General features: G+C 42.3%; 1 protein-coding gene across 1 annotated transcript in view; it reads right to left on the bottom strand.

The window, feature by feature from the left end:
* Window positions 1-6,397, bottom strand: part of LOC109846392 (BURP domain-containing protein 6-like) — a 7,855-nt gene extending 1,458 nt beyond the window's left edge. Inside the window, 4 exon segments of the mRNA XM_020415624.1 lie at window positions 3,974-4,287; window positions 4,289-4,548; window positions 5,609-5,711; window positions 6,326-6,397. Coding sequence (XP_020271213.1) covers window positions 3,974-4,287; window positions 4,289-4,548; window positions 5,609-5,711; window positions 6,326-6,361 — 713 coding nt within the window. The 5' untranslated portion in view covers window positions 6,362-6,397.

Here is a 17,788-nt window from a genome sequence, read left to right as displayed (position 1 = left end):
CAACGCCTTGGTTGGTAGTCGGTTGAGGATGTACACCGCGTGCCTAACCGCTTCGCCCCACATGGTTCCAGGCATATGCATGCTCTTAAGTAGGCTCCTCGCCATGTCCATCACCGTGCGATTACGCCTCTCCACTACACCGTTTTGCTGCGGGGTGTACGGTGCAGTGAGATGACGCTTGATGCCGTAGTCTTCACAAAACTTGGTGAACTCCTTTGACAAGAACTCGCCACCACGATCCGTCCTCAATGTCTTCACCTTGTGGTCACATGCGTTTTCAACCACTGTTTTGAACTTCTTGAAGGTTTCACAAGCTTGACTCTTAGCCTTCAACATGTATACCCACATCCATCGGCTGAAATCATCAACGATAAGAAGGAAGTAGTTGTTCCCAGCAAGTGTAGATGGGGTGATAGGACCACATAGATCAGCATGTAGTAACTCCAGCGGCTTCTGAGCTCTGAAATTTGCTTGTGAAGGGAACGGCAGTCTTGCTTGCTTGGCGACGAGACATCCTTCGCATAATTGATTCGGGTGCAAGATCTTTGGCAACCCGGAAGCCATCCTCTTATCAGTCATCATCTTGAGGGCGAAGAAATTTACATGCCCAAGGCGAGCATGCCATAACCAAGCTGGATCGTTAATGTTCGCCATCAAACACGCCGGCTTGCAAGTCTTTAACTCTATCCTGTACAATCGGTTAGTTGAACGTGTCACCCTCATCAAGAGAGCACCGTTCCTATCAAACACCCTCAGGAACTCGTCAGCAATAACAACCTTACTCCCATCTTCAGTCATCTGACCAAGGCTAATAATGTTAGATTTCAAACTTGGAATGTAATATACCTCAGGTAGTAACCTTTGATCGCCGTTGTTGCACTGAAAGAGGATAGAGCCTTTCCCCTTGATCTCTACCGCGGATCCATCACCAAACTTGACGGTTCCCTTGATATTCTCGTCGAGCTCCTTGAACTTGTCTCGGTGGCCGGTCATGTGATTGCTGGCTCCGTTGTCGAGGTACCAAACGTCGTTGGCAACTTGTGCCTCCCCCGCTGTAAGTAAATCCGGCACCACCTTCTCCTCATTAAGCAAAATAGCACTTGACGATTCCTCTAACATAGCCATCATCAAGGTTGGCTCCTCGTCATATGCACGGGTGAGATGAGCCTCCTGTTCATGGTTGCGGCGTTGCTTGTGACACTCCGACTGAAAGTGCCCGTATACTCCGCAATTGAAGCATTTAATGTTGGACTTGTCTCGACCACCACTTGTGCTACTCTCCCCCTCCTGGCGAGCTGCACCTCCATGGCCGAAACCACCTCCTGGACGTCCTCCTCTGCCGCCGAAGCCTCCTCGACCTGCCTGGCCGCCGTGCTCCCCTCCGCGGCCTCCTTGGTACTGCTGTCCGCTGCCGTGGTACTGCTGTCCGCTGCCGTGGTACTGCTGTCCGCCTCGGCCTCTTTGGCCGCGACCACGCCCGCGACAAAACTCTCAAGTGTTCTAGGTGGGGTTTCTTACCAAACCAAGCTTCGTAGGGTGTGTGGTCGTGCAACGCCTTGGTTGGTAGTCGGTTGAGGATGTACACCGCGTGCCTAACCGCTTCGCCCCACATGGTTCCAGGCATATGCATGCTCTTAAGTAGGCTCCTCGCCATGTCCATCACCGTGCGATTACGCCTCTCCACTACACCGTTTTGCTGCGGGGTGTACGGTGCAGTGAGATGACGCTTGATGCCGTAGTCTTCACAAAACTTGGTGAACTCCTTTGACAAGAACTCGCCACCACGATCCGTCCTCAATGTCTTCACCTTGTGGTCACATGCATTCTCAACCTCTGTTTTGAACTTCTTGAAGGTTTCACAAGCTTGACTCTTGGCCTTCAACATGTATACCCACATCCATCGGCTGAAATCATCAACAATAAGAAGGAAGTAGCTGTTACCCGCAAGTGTGGATGGGGTGATAGGACCACATAGGTCAGCATGTATTAATTCCAGCGGCCTCTGAGCTCTGAAGTTTGCTTGCGAAGGGAACGACAGTCTTGCTTGCTTGGCGACAAGGCATCCTTCGCATAGTTGATTTGGGTGCAAGATCTTCGGCAACCCGGAAGCCATCCTCTTTTCAGTCATCATCTTGAGGGCGAAGAAATTGACATGCCCAAGGCGAGCATGCCATAACCAAGCTGGATCGTTAATGTTCGCCATCAAACACGCCGGCTTGCAAGTCTTTAACTCTATCCTGTACAATCGGTTAGTTGAACGTGTCACCCTCATCAAGAGAGCACCGTTCCTATCAAACACCCTCAGGAACTCGTCAGCAATAACAACCTTACTCCCATCTTCAGTCATCTGACCAAGGCTAATAATGTTAGATTTCAAGCTTGGAATATAATATACCTCAGGTAGTAGCCTTTGATCGCCGTTGTTGCACTGAAAGAGGATAGAGCCTTTCCCCTTTATCTCTACCGCGGATCCATCACCAAACTTGACGGTTCCCTTGATGTTCTCGTCGAGCTCCTTGAACTTGTCTCGGTGGCCGGTCATGTGATTGCTAGCTCCGTTGTCAAGGTACCAAGTGTTGTTGTCAACATGTGCCTCCCCCGCTGTAAGTAAATCCGGCATCACCTTCTCCTCATTGGCACCACCTTCTCTTCATTGAGTAGAATGACAGTTGATGATTCCTCTAACATAGCCATCATCAAGGTTGGCTCCTCGTCATATGCACGGGTGAGATGAGCCTCCTGTTCATTATTGCGGCGTTGCTTGTGACACTCCGACTGAAAGTGCCCGTATACTCCGCAATTGAAGCATTTGATGTTGGATTTGTCTCGACCACCGCTTGTGCTACTCTCCCCCTCCTGGCGAGCTGCACCTCCATGGCCGAAACCACCTCCTGGACGTCCTCCTCTGCCGCCGAAGCCGCCGCGGCCTGCCTGGCCGCCGTGCTCCCCTCCGCGGCCTCCTTGGCCTCTGCCTCGGCCGAACTGGCCACCACGGCCTGCCTGGCCGCGGCCTCGTCCACGTCCTGCTCCGCGTGCACGGCCTCGTCCATTGCCGTCACTACTCGCCTGTGTGGAGAAAGTGTTTCCGTTGTTTTTCTTGCCCCTTTCTTGCCACTCCGCATGTGTCAACAATAGGTGATCGTCGCCGTTGTTTCGGAAAACACGTGCCCTCTCCTCGTGAGCTTTGAGACGCCCGATTGCCTCCTCGAGTGTCATGTTATCGATGTCCCCAAACTGTTCAATCGTGGAGACGATAGTAAGGAATCTCTCCGGTACCGCCCGAAGTAGCTTTCTAACAACGTAGTTCTCCTCCATCTCGCCGCCTAAAGCTCGGATCTTGTTGACGACTCCTGTCAACTTCGTCGAAAAATCGTCGACGTTATCATTCTCCTTCATCCGAAGAAGTTCGAACTCGGACTTCAAGGTCTGCACCTTCGCGTTCCTCACACGATCCGCTCCTAGATGCATTGTTTTCAACGTCTCCCATGCCTCCTTTGCCGTTTGCTTCTCTGCAATCACCATCAAAGTCTCTTCAGGGATCCCCTGGTAGATGGCCGCCAACGCCATCTGATCCTTCCTGTGTTCCACGGACGCGCCTGCCGCGGGCTCAATGGCATCCCACACGTCTTGAGCCTTCATGTAGACTTTCATCTTGATTGCCCACGAAGCATAGTTGTCCCTCGATAACGTCGGGTATTGAAGAGTGAGCGAACCCACCTTGGTCGTCATCTTCTCCGAACTCGTCATCTCTTCAGATCTTGGTTGGTACTTAGGCATACACCGCTCTGATACCACTTGTTGGCTTTTGCAATAGGATCAGCCCAAGTAAAATTACAAAGACTTGTTTACATATTTATAACCAATAACTAGGAAACCTATCCTAACTAGTATTCTACTATAATTAGAACTCTATCTAATAACATGGATTCAAAACTAACAATTCTATTCTAACTAGGACTGATTAACAACTCACACTGTGTGGCATGCCGCCACTGCCTCCACTGTCGTCCCATCCTCGCCCACCATCGACACCTGATACGCGGTTATACCCTGCACCGTGTGGCAATAAAACACTGCATACGGATATTTTCTAGCATGACAGGCCACAAAATTCGATCCAGACATCTTCTTCACGCGTGATAGCACGTATTCTTGATCCGGCGCACCTTCTTTCGACATGACAGTCGATAGGGCTGAAACATGACGGGTACCGAGAGTGGATGTGGCATATTCGACCATAGATTCAAGGGACGTAGCACAGTACTTGTTCTCTTCGGCTATAGCAGGCCTTTTCGGCACTCGTGTAGGGTTTTCTTGAATGACTGGCGGTGACAGAGTTGGGGTTTACGGAGAAGTGGGTGAGGATGGCAGGCAGCGAAGCGGATGAAAAGGGAATGGTGGTGGCGGCTTGCCGGGATAGGAAGGTGGCTCCGGAGCCGGCGGTGGTTCTCATGAAGTGCATCTTCACTTTTGTGCCGGAGAGCATGTCCTCCTCCAGGACTGGACGGTATCCAAAACTACTGGAGGCATGATGTCCTTCGATTTTCACTGCATAGAGGTGACAAAAGAAGAAAAAGATTATGATACTTTATGTACTGAACTCTGCGATAGAAATATATGAAAGCAGTGTTGTTAAGAGCCCTGTCTGGCTACGAAATCAGTTCAAGTCCTGGTCCTAGTTTAAGCAAAAACCTCGACCAGAACTTAAAATTGGTCTTGTTAGATAAGCTTAGGAGGTAGTTAATTGTAATAACAAACTACTTTAAAGGTGGTTTATGTACAATTTGAAAATAAAAGGTGGTTTTCATATAATTGCCTAGTTTAAAGGTGGTTTCTTGGGGGTGGCTAAAAATATTTTTTCTTTCTATGAGGGTAACTGGGTCAAAATATTTCACTCAGGGGTCTATCTGCAAAAATTAAAACTAGAGAGACAGTGAGAGTTCAAAACATGAATGACTCTAAAGGGGTTATATCGGTAGTTGTTGCAATATATTTAGAGAATGATCATAGGTATTAGGTAGTACTCTATAAGAGCATCTCCAACAGCTTCCCCATCTTCTTGAAATACTCAAATTTGGAGAATATAGAGCTTTTTGATATTGCATAATAATATATAATAAATATCATAAAATAAATTATACGTATAAATTACAAATTACAGTATTTCAAATCCCAAAATATTGATGAAACAAACAAAATATTACAAATTATAATATTCCAAATCATAAAATATTAATGAAACAAACAAAATTTTAGAGATCCCAAAACCCACAAAAAATTTTGGGATTTCAAATTCTATGGTGAAATCCATATCCATAAATTTTGGGATTTGAAACAAACACCCCCAAAAGAGAATGATCGTAGGTAGTACTCTATCATAGAGCGAAATGCAAAAACGATTAATCATACAATTAATCAGTCCCAAAAAATATTTATGCAGCCAAAATTTTTATTCATTTATTGTTTGCTGTCAACGGTAAAGCAATTACTACTGAAATTATTGGCAAAAAATCTTGCAAACCAGATATTGTAATGGAAAATGGTTGATATTCTCAAGATTTATTCTCGAAAAAAGATGGGGGAAAATGCAAATTAGAGGAAGAGATACCAGGGTGTAAGAAATCTTTGATGGCTCCTGGCACCAGAGTTTTGGGCAAGGCTTTGTTCCAGTACACTTGAGCTGTTAAGCTTTCATGGCTTGCTGCAACAACCTGCAAAAAATAAAATCATTTATGCTCATTTTATATGAGAACATAAAAGGGTTTTTTTCTCTCTCCTCCATATTAGTTCTCCAAACTAATTATATATAGTTTGAATTGGTCCCTCAAATCTTCATATTTTCAAACTAGTCATCTGTATTTTTAAGTTTTAGGAAATTAGTCACTCTGCATATTTATCATCCAAATTGTTAACTACGTTTGGGTTAGTGGTCAACCAAGAATATGTCAGTTACCAAATTACCCAGGTAGAATACTCTATCAAATCATGCTCCAGATCACTGGATTCAAGTCTAATATTGCAGAATCTTTCGCCAATTTGCGTTCCAATGAAGTTTATTAGTGTTTGGGTTGAATTCATAAGGGTCTAATTGGTATTACATAGAAAGTATTGAAGATGATGAAATATTCTTAGTCTCAACCAACCTGTAGCTAGAATGCTAATTTGATATCACTTAAAAGACTGGAAAACTAACTTTAATTTAAATATGAAGATTTGGAGGACTAATTTCAGACTACGAAAGATCCGGTGACTAATTAATATTGAAGAAACCCAAAATTAGATAGCAAGAGATTGAAAACGAGGGGTATTTGTATGTTTATCATACCACAAGAAAGGAAAGGAGAAGAAAGAAGGAAGTCATCTTGTGATACTTGAAGTATTATCTGCAGGGAATAGAAGAAAAAGGAGTGATTTTATAGAGAAATAAAGGAGAGGGATACGAATAGAAAATTGCAAGTAGCTCGCTAAGTACAATTAATACAGCGAAGACTGTTTAATTTACTTTGAAATAATTTGTCTCTTCCATTACAGATTGCATGAGATTAGATTCCTTTTGAATGACGGGGCTCTTGCATGCGTAAGCAATACATGATAATATGATGTCGTGATTATGCAATTATCAGACACACATGATAATATTAAGATGTAATAAACTAGCTACAAGATGCGTCGATGAATTTATTTGATTTTAAGATTCCTGTTTAGGGCCGCAAGCATAATTTATCTAGCTTGGAAAACAATTTTTATTTAGGCTGTGTTTGGTTTGAGAGAAAGGGAGAGAAAAGAAAAGGAAAGAGAAAGTAAAAAGAAAGGAAAAGAAAAAGAAAAGAAAATGATATTCTTTCTATTGTTTGGTTAGAAAGAATATTGTAATGAAAGTTAGAAGAAAACTCATATGAAAATTATTTTCTCTTGTTTGGTTACATTTCTAAGAAAATGAGGAAGAAAATTATCATAACATAATTTTAATTCATACTTTTTAGAATTAGATTTAGATTTTAAACAAGTTACAAAAAATAATTAGATTAAATTGTGATTCTATCATATTTTAAAAAAATTTACAAGTTACTAAACATGTTTGCACAATCTTAACTCAAGAAAATTGAGTCAATTTTACGATGACATGTCTTGGGAAGTAACAGGTTAATAAACATGTATTTAAAAAAATTAGCAATTTCCTAGCACAAAAACTTTAGTGGCCATCAACATCGAGTTTGTAAATATTAACAAGCAGAAGGACAACCATAATTCCACTAATTAAAGAACAACATTTCTCATACATAATATTTACAGAAAGAAAGGTCATGAAAGAAGCAAAACGAATCAAGTAAATGTCATGATATTCCTAATATAAAGTATAATCCATTCTAGTCACAAAGTCTATTACAATCAATTTCATATAGAAGATCTTAACCAAAGAGAGAGAAAAACATGCCGAAGTCCTTGGTTTTTGACTAGTGAGCCCATCAAAACATTGATTCGCATCCTTCATCCCCTGAAATTAATTCAAAAAAATTAATTCAATGAACCATGAATGAGAATTGGAAAAAGAAATGTCAAAAGTAGCGGTAAGATGAGGAAGTAACATGAGGAAGATGATCAGGTGTACTTTTTGATTTTGTCCAGCTTCCTTCAAGCAGCTAGTATCTGTCAGAACAAGAAAAGACAGGCGGTCTGTGAGATGCTCGAGAAATCAACAAATATAACTTAATCCCAAGGAAAAAAAATACATGATACAAAGTAAACCAAATAATAACACAGAGACCAACACGCCCATTAGATAATAGCGGTTGGGATAAAGAGTACCATTAAAGCACTTACATCAAGAGCAACATCTTCCAAATATAATTGTATGATAAAATTTTAACAGCAGAAAGGCTGTTGAGAAGGCTAAGGCTAAAACAACACAAGGCATAAGCAGCTTACATAGATTACGCTGATATAAGGCATTACACAATGCTGAATAAGGATATCTTAGGATGTAAAACTCTTTCACTTTTTGAAGCATCCAAAGAGGTCAGAAACAAAGGCAAATGGCGCATGCTGACTACATACTTAATTCAACTTTTGGGGAAACTTAGTAAAATGCATGGATATACACATTAAACTTAGTAAAACGCCTGGATATACACATGCAAACACATACTAGCATATTCTTTGACTGTTATAATAGCAGAAGATGCACAAAATTGAAGGTTAGAATGTAAGTGGTTTTGGCCTCATGGGCCAAATCTGTAACCCGATCTGTTAACAATCCAACCTGGTTGTTGGGAATATCCCACGTTCTGGGATTTCTTCCGTTAGAGAACGGGTCTTACGGAGAAAGTGGTTTACAGAGATACTGGGCAGATATTTTGGGGACGCAGGTGGAGAGGGAATGCCTATAAATCTAGAGGAGTTCTTCTCCTCTATGAACACACAGAAAAACGATCTCTTCTCCGGAGTCCTAAAGGAAATCTCCGATATTCTCCCCCCTTCACTGGTATCAGAGCAGGCCGATCATTCCCCTTCCATTAAAGTTCTTCCCGGTTTTTCCCATAACCAAATGTGTTAAGAACTGATAGAGGTGGAGAGTTTAATTCAAAGGAATTTGAAAACTATTGCATTCATTATGGTATTAAGAGACATTCCACTATGCCTTACACGTCACAACAGAATGGTGTGGCTGAAAGAAAAAATAGAACATTGATGAATGCAGTAAGATGCATGTTGTCACATTCTGGTCTCACCAAGGATTTTTGGGGAGAAGCAGTATTAACTGCGAATTATATTTTGAATAGGATTCCCACAAAATCAGTCGAGTCAACACCATATGAGATTTGGAATGGACACAAACCTGAATTAAGTCACTTAAGAAAATGGGGTTGTGTTGCACATGTTCAAACCTGAATTAAGTCACTTAAGAAAATGGGGTTGTGTTGCACATGTTCTTATTCCATATCAAGTTAGACATAAGCTGGATCTCAAAACTTTAAAGTGTAGATTTATAGGCTATTCTGAAAAGTCTAAAGGATATAGGTTCTTTCATGAAGAGAAATGGGTCATTGAAAATAGAGATGCTACTTTTCTAGAAAATCTAGAGGAAAAAGAACAAGTTCAAGAGGCAGTACAACCTCTGCTAGACTTAGATGATGTTCCCAACGATGACCTGGACATAGTGGATGAAGTAAATTATCCAATAATAGAAGATGAGCCCTTAAATGAGAATATGCCTATGGTAAATCAACCAGCTGAACCTGTCCAACCTGTCAACATTAGTGGTAATAAAAGACCCAGAACAACACCTGCATGGATGGATGATTATTATCTGTATTCATGCGAACCATCTTGTTTCTCGGTAGATATTGACATAGATGAGCAAGCTGATCCCTTGAATTATGTGGATGCTATGAACACACATGAATCAGAACAATGGCTGGAAGCCATGAAAAGGGAGCTTGACTCAATAGAGAGAAACAATGTATGGGAGCTATGTGACTTACCAGAAGATAGGAAGTCCATAGGATGTAAATGTGTGTTAAAGAAGAAATATCGGGTTGATGGGTCTATTGATACATTTAAAGCCCGTTTAGTTGCTAAAGGCTTTACTCAGAAGGCAGGTATAGATTATCAGGAGACTTACTCTCCGGTGGCTAAGTTTGCCTCTATAAAAATTATCTTAGCAATTGTTGCACATCTTGACTTGGAACTTTTCCAAATGGATGTCAAGACTGCATTCCTCAACGGAGAGTTGAAGGAAATAATATATATGAATCAACCTGAGGGATTTCAGGTTGAAGGACAAGAAAACAAAGTATATAAATTAAAGAAATCTTTATATGGTTTAAAACAATCATCTAGACAGTGATATCTCAAATTTCACAATACTGTTATCCAACTTGGTTTTGTTGCAAATAAATTGGATAACTGTGTATATGTCTTGAAGAGTGATAACAGTTTTACAATATTATCTTTGTATGTGGATGATATTTTGCTGGCTGGAAATGACATAGAAGTGCTGAACAGAATCAAGTCAGCACTTAGTAGTGAATTTGAGATGAAGGACATGGGAGATGCATCCTATGTTCTTGGTATACAGATCCTTAGAGATAGAAAGTCTAGAATGTTAAGTTTAAACCAAGAAAGGTATTTGCATACAATACTTAGAACGTTTGGGATGCAGAATTGTAATCCTGCGCCAACACATTTGGTTATGGGAAAACGGTTATGTAAAGAACAATGTCCTGGAGAAGGGCAGAAACCGCTTGATGTCCCGTATGCACAAGCTGTTGGAAGCTTGATGTATGCAATGTTGTGTACTAGACCAGACCTGGCATATCCGGTGAGTTTGGTTAGTAGATATCAAAGTAATCCTGGTCCAGCACATTGGGAGGCTGTTAAAAGGATTTTGAAATATCTGAAAGGTACTGTGCACCATAAGTTAGTTTATCAAGCAGACTCGCTTGAGGTTCTTGGTTACTCCGATGCTGATTTCGGAGGAGACAAAGATAACGGGAAGTCCACTTCCGGATATTTGTTCATTTATGGTGGTGCAGCTGTTTCTTGGGGTAGTAAGAAATAAGGATGTGTGGCAAGATACACACAAGAAGCTGAGTATATAGCCTATAGTATGGCCACAACTCATGCAGTCTGGATAAGACGGTTCCTAAAGGACTTGGATCTCAATTTGGTGGATAGACCAATTGAGATATACTGTGATAATCAAGCAGCCATCAGCTTGATCAACAGTGGTGCAAACAGTTCTAAAGGAAAACATATTGAGATACAATATCATTATATTTGTGATATTGTGGAAAAGGAAGAAGTCTGTGTGACTTATATTCCTACTAGTGATATGATTGCTGATCCCTTGACGAAAGGTATCCCAGCAGGTACATTCATCAAACATGTTAGTTTGATGGGACTTAGAAATGACTAAGTCAAGGAAACTTTCATGAAAAATGAAAGGAGACGATCATGGATAATGGTTGTACTCGATTTATTCACGTAGAGTGAAAAATGCATATATCTCATGCATATATCTCATGGATAGTGGGAGTGAAAAATACTTGAGTTCTTGTAAGCTGCTTTTAGTTGTACTTACCTTTCGTTCGTTCTTTTTCCTTGTTTGAAGTCATAAATCTCAATTGCTCTTAGTACTAAAAGCAAAACAACAACAATGATTCTTTCTGTTTTGCTGGATATATAACTAGTTCTAACATGATTCTTTCTGTTTTGCTTTGTGTTGGGCGCAGAGTCACGCCCACCGCCGCGGAAGCGATATGTCCTGAGAGAGAGAGCCCTGACTTTTGTTTTTACAAAAGTACAAGTCAATCTCGATATTCTTGTTTCACGAAGGAAACCAAATTCAGTAGTGAAATATCTCAGCAAAGTGAGATATCCACTCTTCCTCTCATCAGTGCAAGGACTGAACTATCGAGGGCACTTGCAAGTAAAACAAATAGTTAAGACAATACAAACACGATATTTATGTGGTTCGGCTAACTAGCCTACGTCCACGGGAGGGGGTTTTCACTATGAGGAGAATACCAAACTTATTACAAGTTCTATCTCAACTCACTCTCTCTTTTCTCTCAAAAGAACTCCAATACAAAAAAAAACCACAAATGATTTTTTCCCACTCTCAAAACTCCTCCACCCTTCTCTATTTATAGGAGAGAGCAAGGGGGCAAGGCAGAAATTTAGGCGGGCTCTTGCGGTGGGAAAGGAAGTGCGCGAGGGAAAATAGGAAAGGGAGCGCGCGAGCGCGCGCGGGGGAAAAATCCCGCGCTCGAGGACTCTTGGGTGGCACAGTGGGCAGCCACCCACAAAACCCCACCCACGTGGGTGGGCCCCCCTTGTCCCCCGCGTCCATAATTCTCCACCTCGTACATCATTTGATAAACCTCAAATTTTAGACGAATACCAGAAGAATTCCCACGAACTCCACCAGAGAGATCCAGGCCAAAAAACTAGGCTAGACCAGCTGCGCTACTATACCGCGGCTACCTTCGTACCCTCTATCGGGATCAAGCAAACCGTAGTTCTATAATTATTCTCCAACATAGTCTCCACCTCACCTCCATCATTGCACCGAAGGGCCATGCCCTCTTGGGCATATCAACACGGGCTGATATGAAGCAAGTCCAAGTAATGCTGGAACTTGCTGCCTGTCACCACCTTGGTTAACATGTCCGCGGGATTCTCATTCGTATGTACCTTCATGAGAGAAATATCTCCTTCCTCTATGACATCCCGCACAAAATGATATCTGACATCGATATGCTTGGTACGAGCATGATGAACTTGATTCTTCGCCAAATGAATCGCACTTTGACTGTCGCACCACAAGTTCACGCTTTCCTGCTCGATCCCCAAATCGTCTAGAAGACCCCACATCCACAATGCTTCATTCACTCCCTCCGCCATAGCCATGTACTCAGCCTCTGTTGTAGAAAGTGTCACTGTAGCCTGCAACATCGATCACCAAGTAACTAGAGCTCCATGTATCTTGAATACATACCCAGTAGTAGATCGCCATCTATCTAGATCGCCTGCATAATATGAGTCCACATACCCGTCGATCTGACATGTATCTCCATCAAAACACAGACCCGTATCCGCTGTACCTTTCAAGTACCTTAGGACCCATTTCACCTCTTCCCAGTGTGTCTTTCTCGGATTCACCATGAATCTGCTGACCACACTAACCGCCTGTGAAATATCAGGGCGTGTACACACCATTGCGTACATTAAGCTGCCAACTGCACTAGCATAAGGGACACGATCCATGTGTGCCTTATCTTCCGCTATAGTGGGAGATTGTTTACCTAAAAGCCTAAAGTGTGGAGCCAATAGAGTTATCACCGGCTTAGCACTTTGCATCCCGAACCTCGCGATCACCCACTCTATGTAGCCCTTCTGACTCAAGAACAATCGCCGATTCGCCCGCTCTCTTCTAATCTCCATACCCAGTATTTTCCTAGCAGCGCCCATGTCCTTCATCTCAAACTCATTGCTAAGTTGAGATTTCAGCTTATCTATCTCCACCTTGTTCTTCGATGCAATAAGCATGTCATCCACATATAAAAGAAGATGGATATAATCACATCCACGAAGCTTCCGAATGTAAACACAACAATCATAGTCGCTTCGGGAAAACCCATGCTTTAGCATGAAGGAGTCAAATCGCTTGTACCACTGCATAGGAGATTGCTTCAATCCATATAGTGATTTCCTCAAGCGACATACATGATTCTCCTTGTCCTCAACCTTGTAACCCTCAGGTTGATGCATATAGATCCATGATTCTCCTTGTCCTCAACCTTGTAACCCTCAGGTTGATGCATATAGATCTCTTCATCCAAGTCTCCATGCAAGAAGGCTGTCCTCAACCTTGTAACCCTCAGGTTGATGCATATAGATCTCTTCATCCAAGTCTCCATGCAAGAAGGCAGTCTTGACATCGGGTTGTTCTAGCTCAAGATCACTATGAGCAACAATACTCAATAGCACCCGAATAGAAGTGTGTTTCACCACCGGAGAATATATCCCATTGTAATCCACACCCTCTCTTTGTGAAAACCCCTTAGCCACTAGCCTCGCCTTGTACCTCGTTCCATCGAGCTCTGAAGGATCTTCCTTTCTTTTATACAGCCACTTACAACCTATAGCTTTCTTTCCTACGGGCAATGGGACCACCTCCCATGTTTGGTTCTTCCAGAGAGATTCCATCTTCTCCTCCATCGCAGCCAACCAACTCTCGCTATCTCTATCCCGAATAGCTTCCTTGAAGGAGACCGGCTCACTAAATTAACCTGCTCATAGTGCTTCAGTGGTTGATCAGCCCCTAGTTTCAGTTTCTGCTTGTATGCTCGCTTTGGCCTAGTGGAAGCCAAACTATCCTCGACCTGTTGTTGTTATAGTACTTGTGTATTTTCTTGCTGAACCTCCTCCTACTCAAGCTCATCATCTACTTGATTTCCCACTTGAACATGACTAGAACCCGGTTGGTCTTTAGGTTTTATCTTAATGACCTGGGACTTGGAAGTCCCAACAGTCTTAACAACACCATCTTTGGGCACCCTAGCAATTATGGACTTCTCATCAAAGGTAACGTCCCTGCTGATCATGAACTTCGAATCTTCTATACACCAAAGACGGTAGCCTTTTACGCCCTTTGCATACCCCAAGAAAATTGCCTTCTTGGCCCTCGCGTCAAGCTTTCCCGCCTTTTACGCCCTTTGCATACCCCAAGAAAATTGCCTTCTTGGCCCTCGCGTCAAGCTTTCCCTCGTTAACGTGATAGTAGGCGGTACACCCAAAAATCCGGAGCCTCTCATAATCTGCATGCTCCCCTGACCACACCCGATAGGGTGTATCACCGTCCAATATCGAATGTGGAGATCGATTCACTATATAGCAAGCTGTAGCAATCGACTCTGCCCACCATTCTTTGTCCAAATCAGCATATGATCGCATACTCACTGCTTTCTCCCATAGTGTTCGGTTCAGTCTCTCCGCGACCCCATTTTGCTATGGTGTAGATCTTACTTTCCAGTGTTTGGCAATCTCCTCCTGATCATAGAACTCCTTGAAAGCACCGTCTGTATACTCTGTACCGTTATCAGATCTTAGTGTCTTAAAATTCTTGCCCGTCCTGTTCTCAACCATCGCCTTCCACTTCTTGAATGTCTCAAATACCTCATTCTTATGCTTTAGGAAATACACCCAAGCATACCTCGAATGATCATCTATGAATGAGACAAAATATCTGGAACCACCATTGGAAGTTGTCGAAGCCGGACCCCAAACATCCGTGTGCACATAATCTAGCATCCCTCTGCTCTTGTGCTTGCTCCTCAGAAACTGGACCCTGTGCGCCTTTCCATACACACAATCCTCGCAAAAATCCATGCAAGGTTTCTTCAGATTCTTTAGCAAACCCTCTTTACCAAGCAGATCCAGACCCTTCTCTGACATGTGCCCAAGCCGCCTATGCCATAACCGTGTGTGCTCACATGGGTCTCCACCACTTCCTTCAGCTCCAACTACTGCATCTCCCGTCACCGTCGTACCCGAGAGAGTATATAGATTACCGTGACGAACACCCTTCATCACTGTTAAGGAACCCCGAACAACCCTCTTCACTCCGTTCTCTGTTACGATCTTGCAACCCCCGGAGTCCAAAGCACCAACTGAGATAAGATTCTTCCGCAAGTCGGGAATGTGCCTTACATCCGTCAAGGTTCGAACCACTCCATCATACATCTTGATTTTAATATCGCCTAGCCCCACCGTTTTACAAGCATGATTGTTCCCCATCAGTACGGTTCCACCATAAATGCTCCTGTAGTTAGTAAATCACTTCCTATTTGGACACATATGGTAAGAGCAACCAGAATCAAGAATCCACTTCCTAGAGGTATCCATCGACAAAGTATCACCCACAAGCATCAGTGTTTGCACCAGGTTCTCATAAGACTTCGGCAGAGATAAAAGTAGTAGAAGCGCCTGATTCTCGTCATGAAAGAGCAACCAGAATCAAGAATCCACTTCCTAGAGGTATCCATCGACAAAGTATCACCCACAAGCATCAGTGTTTGCACCAGGTTCTCATAAGACTTCGGCAGAGATAAAAGTAGTAGAAGCGCCTGATTCTCGTCTTCCACTGTTACCTCAATGTCTTTCAAATCCGATATGATCCTATCGAACTTGTTGATGTACTCCCGGATTGACGAGCCCTCCTCCATCTTGCAAGTATATAATTTGGATTTTAAATAGATCCGGTTCATTAGACTCGTCGTCATGAAGATACTTTCTAACTTCAACCACACGCCCGTAGCCGTTTCCTCCCCGTCCACCAAGAAAGCTACATCCCTTTCAAGGCAAATAATAATCGACGCCCGTGCTTCCAGATCCAGCTCCTCCCAATCCTCATCAGACATATTTTTGTTCTTCTCTTTTCCAGCCAAAGCCTTGTGCAATTTTTGTGAAATCAATGAATTTTTTATCTGCATCCTCCAATAGGAAAAATCATTTTTCCCATTGAATTTTTCAATCTCGTATTTTTCAACTTTACTTGTTTTACTTGTAGAAGCCATTATCTGCTTGTATTATGTAAATCCGCTTCTCTCAGAAATTTTTAACAATTTCTTTGTGTTCACCACACAATAGTCAATCACCACCTCAGATTAGTAGCTTAACCACCGCCAATCTGAATAAGGGCTCTGATACCAATTATTGGGCGTAGAGTCACGCCCACCGCTGCGGAAGCGATATGTCCTGAGAGAGAGAGCCCTGACTTTTGTTTTTAGAAAAGTACAAGTCAATCTCGATATCCGTGTTTCACAAAGGAAACCAGATTCAGTAGTAAAATATCTCAGCAAAGTGAGATATCCACTCTTCCTCTCATCAGTGCAAGGACTGAACTATCGAGAGCACTTGCAAGTAAAATAAATAGTTAAGATAATACAAACACGAGATTTACGTGGTTCGGCTAACTAGCCTACGTCCACGGGAGGGGGTTTTCACTATGAGGAGAATACCAAACTTATTACAAGTTCTATCTCAACTCACTCTCTCTTTTCTCTCAAAAGAACTCCAATACAAAAAAAAAAAACCACAAATGATTTTTCCCCACTCTCAAAACTCCTCCACCCCTTCTCTATTTATAGGAGAGAGCAAGGGGCAAGGCAGAAATTTAGGCGGGCTCTTGCGGCGGGAAAGAGAGCGCGCGCGGGGGAAAATAGGAAAGGGAGTGTACGAGTGCGCGCGGGGTAAAAATCCCACGCTCGCAACATGATAAATATTATTTTGACTATAATTATTTCTTCTAAAGAGAAGTAGTAGAGACTACAGAGCTAGCAAATCGTACAAAGGTCACCTAAACTTTGAATGAGTTGCAAGAAAGTCTCTGGGACTTTGAAAAGTAGAAAAATCCCCGTCCAAAGATCCTCTATAAGATAAGATTGTAGAGGATCCTGACTCACCCCGCCTAAAGACGAGTCCGGATCCTCTATAAACTTACTTGTAAAAGATGCATGTAACTAAATAATTAGTTACATGGGCTAATATTACCGGTCTGTTTTAATGGGCCCCACAATTAAAAGTTCTTTTATATGGGGTCCACTTAGTGAGCACATATTATTGGTGGATTGTAATGTTTCTCTACAACGTAGTATATGGAGATCTTTACACAACTTTTGGGAGTTTCACAAAATTTCTCTGAACTTTCAAAAAGTTCCATAAAATAAAATAGCTTTTTTAAAAAAGAATACGCTCTCAGTAATTTGTAAAAATAAAACTCCCTCACTCAAATTTTCCTGTTTCCCTTTATCATTCCACTATGGCAATCCCTAGATTGGATTTCGGCCAACAATTCCGGTTGAGCATTTTGAAAATTCAAGGTCACTTTGTAAAAATTCTTCAAAGTTCAGGGGGGTATTCTGAAAGGCCAAAGGTATTTCGTGAAAGTTATTCTATAGTTAGTAGCTGAACATCGATCCTTTTACAAATTAACTCTATTTTGCCATATAAGATGGTTGTAAATCAAACTTCATATCCATAGATAATCAACTCTAACTCATAATTATGATGCGATCTTTTTTTAGGCATTATGATATAATCTTTACTCATGAGTATTGTTGTCATACAACTAGGGGTGCTAAACCGTATCCGTATCCGATGAAATATCCGTAACCATATCCGTTAGGATACGAATATGGTTACTCAAATCTATAACCGATAGGATATGGTTATGGATATGGTTTTGTAGTGAAATATCCGTATCCGTATCCGAAATATCCGA

The sequence above is a fragment of the Asparagus officinalis genome, chromosome 6, assembly GCF_001876935.1.
Source record: "Asparagus officinalis chromosome 6, Aspof.V1, whole genome shotgun sequence".
NCBI classification, from domain to species: domain Eukaryota; kingdom Viridiplantae; phylum Streptophyta; class Magnoliopsida; order Asparagales; family Asparagaceae; genus Asparagus; species Asparagus officinalis.
This window is presented reverse-complemented; position numbering and strand designations above follow the sequence as displayed.